The sequence below is a fragment of the Manis javanica genome, chromosome X (assembly GCF_040802235.1).
Source record: "Manis javanica isolate MJ-LG chromosome X, MJ_LKY, whole genome shotgun sequence".
Taxonomy (NCBI): domain Eukaryota; kingdom Metazoa; phylum Chordata; class Mammalia; order Pholidota; family Manidae; genus Manis; species Manis javanica.
Genome location: NC_133174.1, coordinates 31,813,645 through 31,820,912, shown reverse-complemented (window position 1 = coordinate 31,820,912; position 7,268 = coordinate 31,813,645). Strand labels below are relative to the sequence as shown.

At 41.8% G+C, this 7,268-nt stretch overlaps 1 protein-coding gene across 1 annotated transcript in view; it reads right to left on the bottom strand.

Annotated features, from left to right (window-relative positions):
- Positions 1-2,204: 2,204 nt before the first annotated feature.
- Positions 2,205-7,268, bottom strand: part of TSPAN7 (tetraspanin 7) — a 129,187-nt gene continuing 124,123 nt past the window's right edge. Inside the window, exons 7-8 of the mRNA XM_037001529.2 lie at positions 3,456-3,531; positions 2,205-3,188 (exon numbers count right to left, since the gene is read on the bottom strand). Of these exons, the coding sequence (XP_036857424.1) occupies positions 3,463-3,531 (69 nt within the window). The 3' untranslated portion in view covers positions 2,205-3,188; positions 3,456-3,462. The remainder of the gene's footprint in view (positions 3,189-3,455; positions 3,532-7,268) is intronic.

Below are 7,268 nucleotides of genomic sequence, written 5' to 3'. Positions count from 1 at the left end.
GTTATTAAGAATACATAAACAATTCCTACAAATTGATGAAGACAACTGAATTTTAAAAAACACCAAAGACTCAAACACCTCATAAAAGAGGATATCAAAATGGCCAATGACAAAATGCGTGTTCAATATCACTAATCGTAAGGTGAAGGTATATTAAAATGAGATACCATTACACACTCACAGAAAGGCTAAATAAAAAATCAGAGAAGCAAGTGTTGGTAGAACAACTAGAATTTTTCTACATTATGGTGGGAGTAGGAATTAGTATAGTTACTTTGGGAAAATATTAGGCAATACCTTCTAAACTTAAATACACCTTATTTTCTAGCAGTTTGACGCATGCATATTTATGACCACTAAAAAGCATATACCATAATGTTCATTACAGTTCTATTCATAGCAGCCCAAACCTGAAAGCAACCCAAAGGTCCAATAGAATCAATAAACAGTGCTATATTCATACAGTGGAATATTACACAACAATAAAGATGAGACTGTGGTTACATGAACCACATAACTCTTGCAGACAGAATATTGAGTGAAAGAAGATACATGAAGCAGTCCATACTGTATGATTCTGTTTATATGAAGTCCAAGAGCAGACAAAACTAATCTATGGTAATGGAATTCAGAGTAGTGGTTACTCTTATGTGGGGCAGGGGAGTAGTGGTTACTGAGAAGGGGCAAAAGGGAACCTTCAGCGAAAAGGGCTGAAAATATTCTGTATTTTTACTGGGTGGTCATTACACTGGTTTATATATATGTAAAAATTCAAGACACTTACATTTTGTGCAATTTACCATATGTAAATGTACCTCAGAAAAAGGTATTTCAATGTCTTTGTCATTTAATTTGAAAGGTGAATGTACATTATACACAAGTCATTCAAGATTGAAACATGAATAGTTTAGTTTTAAAGTCAAATCAACCTTGGTCCAAATGTTTCACATTGGGATTATATAATGGTGAGATCTGAATTCAATTTAGAAAATGTATCAATTTCTTGCTTACCAGAGTATGCCAATATTAGTATTAGTATGCTAATGAGCGCAGTTTGCAAAAAAGGTGAACCATGGGTGGGCTTTATTTAGAATTTTACAGAGAAACCTCATTTTGATATATATAATAAAGTAGAAATTTTAAAATGAGGCTTTGGAGAGTTTTGAGCTACATATATTTCTATAGAAGAGATCTCCTTAATTCTCTACATTTTCTTTCAATTAAACTTCTTTGTGATAATTACAGGTTCATATGCAGTTGTAATAAATAATACAGAACCCTTCACCCACTTTCCCTCAAAGGTATTATCTTGTAAAACTATAGTACAATGTGGCAAGAAATTGACATCAATACTATCCACCATCTTCTTCAGATTTCCTTGGTTTTAGGAGCCATTCTGTATATTTTTCTTTTTTAAAAAATGCTGATGTTTTGAAGAGGGTCTCTTTGTAGGTGTGGGACAGTGCCTTTTGCAAGCCTTTTAAGGGTTTACCCCATGCAGAGTCAGGCTAATAAATGCACATAGTTAGAACACCATCTCCATGCTAATTACAGGTTGTTCTACCGAAAAGAGAGAGCTTTTTAGATCTGCTTATTTGGGAACAGATCAATATATACTTTCACTAGTTTATTTAAAAAGGATGTTTCATTAAGAAGGAAAATATAGATCACAGATAATATATACTGCACCTATTACTAAAATTCTCTTTAAACCAAGTGTAAGGATTCCATGCTTCAGGACAAACCAGGGAGTTGAGATGACTGAATGGTATGATGTCATCTCTTCTCTCCATTGAGCTACTCAATCCAGAGAAAAAGAAGAACACACGCTTATCAGAACGGTGGAGGAAAGGACACATACTGATTTCCTTTTTGTTTTTTTAAATGACATCTACACTTTTAAGAGACTCTGCTGAAATCTTTCTGCCTCTAGCCTGAAATAATATGTAGGTTCTACTTTTGCAGCCAACAATATATCCTGTTCATGATAAATGATTCAGGTTTCTGAAATGTCCATAACAAAAGCCTTACCCTTTACAGCTTTTATGCTGCCTGACGCTATTTTGGCAGGGTGGGAGCATGTACGTGAGGGTGTGTCAGAGGGTACAGTGGCCCGCCTCCAATCCCCTGTGGAACCAGGTGGAAGAGAAATACATGTTTAACAAGTTAGGCAATGACCGAGGAACAAAAACAGAACACAGCAATTTGTAATGACTATTTATTAATACATGTATCACAAATGTTCACAATATCAATGCATTCTTGTTGGCATGCTAGACAGAGGCATGGTTTTGCAAGATCTTTTAAAAATGGTTTGACTTTTGTTCCCCCTTCACACTCATTTTTAAGTTGATTTGATGAGATCTTTGATGTCTGTAATGTCAATGCAAAGGAAAAATACAGAAAGAAGTAAAATAACACAATAGCAATTAACTGAGGCAAAAACAGAAGTAACATTATTCACTTTTGCGGGAAGCAACAATACAGCTGGTAGAAGGATTATTCGGGTTTCAACTGAGAGGCATAGGTGCTCTAAACCATCCACACATACCCAGGCATGTCACAATAATGAGCAAGGAGGCCTCCTAGGAAGACTCGACAACTTCCTTCATGCACGACACACACTTTTTTCTCCTCATGGACCGTTACTTATGTATCTCTTTACATATGCTAGGCAGCCTGAAGAAGGTAGGAAAGCGCCTTAGTAAAGGCAAAACCAAAGGAGATTAAGCCAGAAGAACAGATAGCTATCTGCTTATCTACATCAAGGGGTGCGGCACTTATCAATCATGATGAAGGGCTAACAGGAGCCTCCCACACTACATGCAGGGCCCAGTGGGGCCAGGGATGGCGTGATAACCAGTCACCTACAATGAGCTGCTGTTGGACCAAGTACACATGGAGGAGCTGGCACACACAGGGCCTCAGGTGGGGTCCACTAGGACTAGATGCAGGGAACCTGGCTATACTCTGGCACAACAGGGCTTCACAAAATGGAACGTTACACATGATGTGGCAGAAAGGCAGTGCAGAGACTGTGTGGGAGGGTCAGTTGCACGCGGGATGGGGGTTAGGGGGAGCGGGGCCAGGTGTCTTATGTACTGTGCTCTAACATTCTTTGGAAGTCTTTCAAAGATTGCTGCAGTTCTTTTTGAAAACAGGTCTCTTATTCCGCCATTCTTGAAAGACTAAAAGAGAAATGAAAACAGGTGACTCACCATTAATAAGCACTTAAAATAAGGTAACAAGCAGAAAAGAGCATTTATACATTTTTCACAGTAGCAATGAGCTCATCTCCTCCCCTGCACACAGAAACGAGGTTTGGGCACGTGGACAAGCACCACCAAGATCAGGGAGTTAAGCGGCCAGGCAGTAAGTACCCTTGCTCACGTGAAGGGTAGAACCCATACTTCAAAGGGAGAACCCCAAAGAAAACCCTCCCCACTGCCACTCACCTTCTCTTTACACCATCTCATACTGGTTGGCCGTGATGAACCGGGACAGACAGCAGGCCAGCAGCATGCCGATCAGCTGCCAGGGAGGAAAACGGAAACCACAATTTCATGTCATGCAGCTGCTAAGCTCGCTGACTTCCCAGATGTAATATTTAACAACTGAGGGGTTTTGTAAGTGAATGAGGAGAGGGCCCAAGGAAAAGATGAGACCTGATTTCCGTTGTGGGATCTAAGTAAGACTTAGGGAGTCTAACTGCTGCTGCAGGACAGCTGGAGGTTCTAGAAATGACCTTAAGGTTCCAGCTCTGGCTTGCTTTGGCCATTTAAAAACAACTTTGACACATAAATAGTATTCAAATTTGTTCTTATGTTATGAGAGTAATGACAAAATTGAGTGCCAGAGAATTAGTGATGAGTTAAAAAGGCCAAAATTTAATTAGAAGCTGTAAGAAAGTGCACTGGGAAGATAATCTCAGCATAGTATGGTACCCCAGCCCTACCCAGCCAAAAGAATAATAGTTCCTTCCTTGAGACAATCGGATACTATTCTGACCAGATGAGCTTGCCAGTGAGACAAAGTCATGGGTTGGGAGAGGCAGGACTGGGGAGGGGCAAAGGGAAAGAGGAGAGCAGGGCCTTCATTTCTTTGTCTCTAAATCATGTAGATATTTTCGGCTTAAATGGGCCCATCTACGCCCAAGGCGTACCTCCTAGTTTGTCAGGGGCCCCAGCACAACCAATAACACAGTATTTCCACCTCCCCAGAAGACCTCAGGCTGTAGTCTTTGAGCCGTGACTCAACCTGTGGCACAGGTGGATCTGATAAAAGCTGTTGCAATGCTATCAAGACATCCTCAAGCACATCTCTTCTCACTGGAAACCAAAATTCTCATTCCTGACCCTGGAGGATCAGCATTGTTGGAGAGGAGCCCAACTGTGCCCTTGAGTGTCTTTGGAGTCCCTTCTCTTTAAGCTATTGGCTGTGCTTTATTGGCTCAGACGTGGGAAGGGCCTTTACAGAGAAACTGTACAGTGTCACTCCAAGTGTGGCCCCAGGACCATCAGCACCTGAGACCTTCTTGAAAATTCTCAGGCCCCACCCCTGTGCTGCTGAATCAGACACTCTGGGAGTAGGGCCCTGCAGTTGGTGTTTTCACAAGCCTTCCAGGTGAGAGAGCCACTCATCGATAGAGTCACTCTTATAGGTGAAATACCTGTGGCCACACCAGGTCCCACTCTTGGTCAGGGCAACACCTGAACTCTGTTCCTCTGGCTATTTCCCCACTGTGCAGGTCCCACTCCATCTGGCTACCTTTCTTGCTGAAATCCCTGATTCTTATCTTCCTTCTTAAAATCAAAATTGTGCTGTGATATATTGTGGATAAAATGACAGTGTCTGTGGCGAGGATTTTCAACTGGTCCTGTTTGGCTAGCTTACTACACAAGTGAGGGCAATGCATCGTTATTGACTTTATATAAAGAGCCCTGCCCAGTGCTGTGGGTGACACGGTGCATGGCTGCAAGGCTGCAGGAGAGCAGAGCAGGGGCTGGAGTGGTGGCAGCGCCAAGGACAGAGGCCCAGAGGACAGCTGTGCAGGGGCAGAGGCCCAGAGGCAGAGACTGACTTGCTGCATGCAGACTCACTCTGAGTGGATGAGATTTCAGTGATTGACCTGCCACTGTGGAAATAAAGTTGGGTGTAACCCTTTCACCCCAAGAATGTTCTACTGTCATTTCTTTGGTCACACTGAATCCATAGTGAACTTGCCTAGGGCTAGAATCCATTGGCAAGACATATATGCAAACTATAACCTAGGTCAGGTAAGGAAAATCACCACCTTACTGGACTTTTACTATCTCCTACCAAGGTTCTGGCCAACATCATTTTGTGCCACCAAATACACAGTATCATGCACATACCACCAAATGGTGAGAGAAACCATGGTTGTAAACTCCAGAATTTTGAGCCAAATAAGAGACAAATCCCTATCCCCACAGTGAGGCTATAAGGATTTTGAGCCTTATAGCCTGTCCCTTTTCATTATAACTGCCATTTCCCAGGATCACATATGCCAGAACACACTTGATACTCTCAAAAATCAGATCCCAGCCAAAAAAAAAAAAAAAACCAAATAAGGATTACAGGTACAAAGCACATTCAAGTGCATCAAGGTATTTCACTCTTACCACAGCTCTGTGCAATATTACCATCCCAAGTTTCCAGATAAGAAAATGGGTTCAGGGGATGTTAAAGGATCTCCCTCGAACCACACAGGTAACCCACACAGAGTTAAGGCTCCACCCTCTTCCCTGCCCTCATCCCCACTCCTGGGCCTGGACTCCTGTCCTTTCCAGAATAATTCCTGTGTCTCACAACACCTGGGGTTCCCTCCTGCCTTACACTGCACACTTCAGGGAGAAGTTTGGACTTAACTCTCTTTATATGATTTCAAATTCCTAGACCCTCCTTTCTTTGTAAAGCTTATTACTGTGGGTTTTTCTCCTTGACCTCACGTGTGTTTCAAGCACTTAAAATAGTAACCATTCCACTTCAATTCGCAATGCTCTGGGCCCCCTTGGCAACTCCTGGGCCACAGAGCCAGAAACTTCTTTAGAATGCTTACATAGTTCTTGTATTTAAATTTTCTGCTTTCAAGGAAATACAGCATGTGCTGTATTTTGTATTTTGGGGGCAAGAATATAACTTTTTGAGTTTGTCCAACTGAGAAAGATATTTTTAACATCTACTAAGAAATTTATTTTCCTAAAAAAAAAAAAGAAATTCATTTTCCTAAAAAATGTTCTTAACTGAGGTACATACAAGCTATGTGAAAACAGTAATTTACGTACATTCACTTTGATTTTCATTAATTCCAGTGCAAGAAAAACTAGGATTTGAGATATGGTAGGTGTTCTGAATTATTCACAGGATTACTAATTCGAATTTGCTATAATGTTTTCCTCACAGTGGAGAGGAAACTTTGATCTTACTTCCATAAGTACCAAGTTAGGAGAAAGTGGTGGGGGAAGCATCCTATCCTGAATACCAGTTATTACCAGATTATTTCTAGGTACATAGAGGAAAGCCTATTCAGCCTAAAGACAGGACCTTTTCCTCAGTCTGAATCAGTACAAATATTCACTTGCCACTAGACCCATTTAATCAGTAGACAGAAAATTCCATCCTTATTTAGGTGAAATCTTTTTTCAGGTTAAATACATGTAAAAACTGCTGCAAAGAGGAGAGGTATGCTCTGGGATTCCAGGCTGCCCTTCAGAAGCACACTGCTGATACATATTAAGACTGCAGTAGGTGGGCACTTGGACAAACTTCTGCTTCAAATCCCGGAGGGAGACAGGAAAAGGAGATCATGTCTCTCCTGCTGAAAAGCCCTCAGGATGCAGACTCCAGAACCACCTGTTAGCTTTCACCAGGCTGGTGAACACCTGATCCTGCACAGCCCGTGATGTTTTAGATCAGCTTATTTATATTTGGTTGACTAAGACTTTGTAATTGGCTTTCATCTAAGTCTTTAAAGGAACAATTTTATTTTGACCACTATCTGGCTAACTAGTACTCTATTCTGCTTTCTTCTGGGTCATAAAAACCTCTGGGAGGTCCTGCTGCTTCAAGACCTGAAAAGCCAGAGAGGGAGAGAGAGAAAGGCCCTCCATGTACAAAAGGTCTCTCGGGGCATGCCCACATAGGGAGCTGAGAAGGCCTGGCAACACAAAGCTCTAGTAATGTGAGTTGCCTCGCTGGGGCTCTGCAAGTCCCCAGGGACGGGGCGGACCCCCGGAGATGGGAGAGCG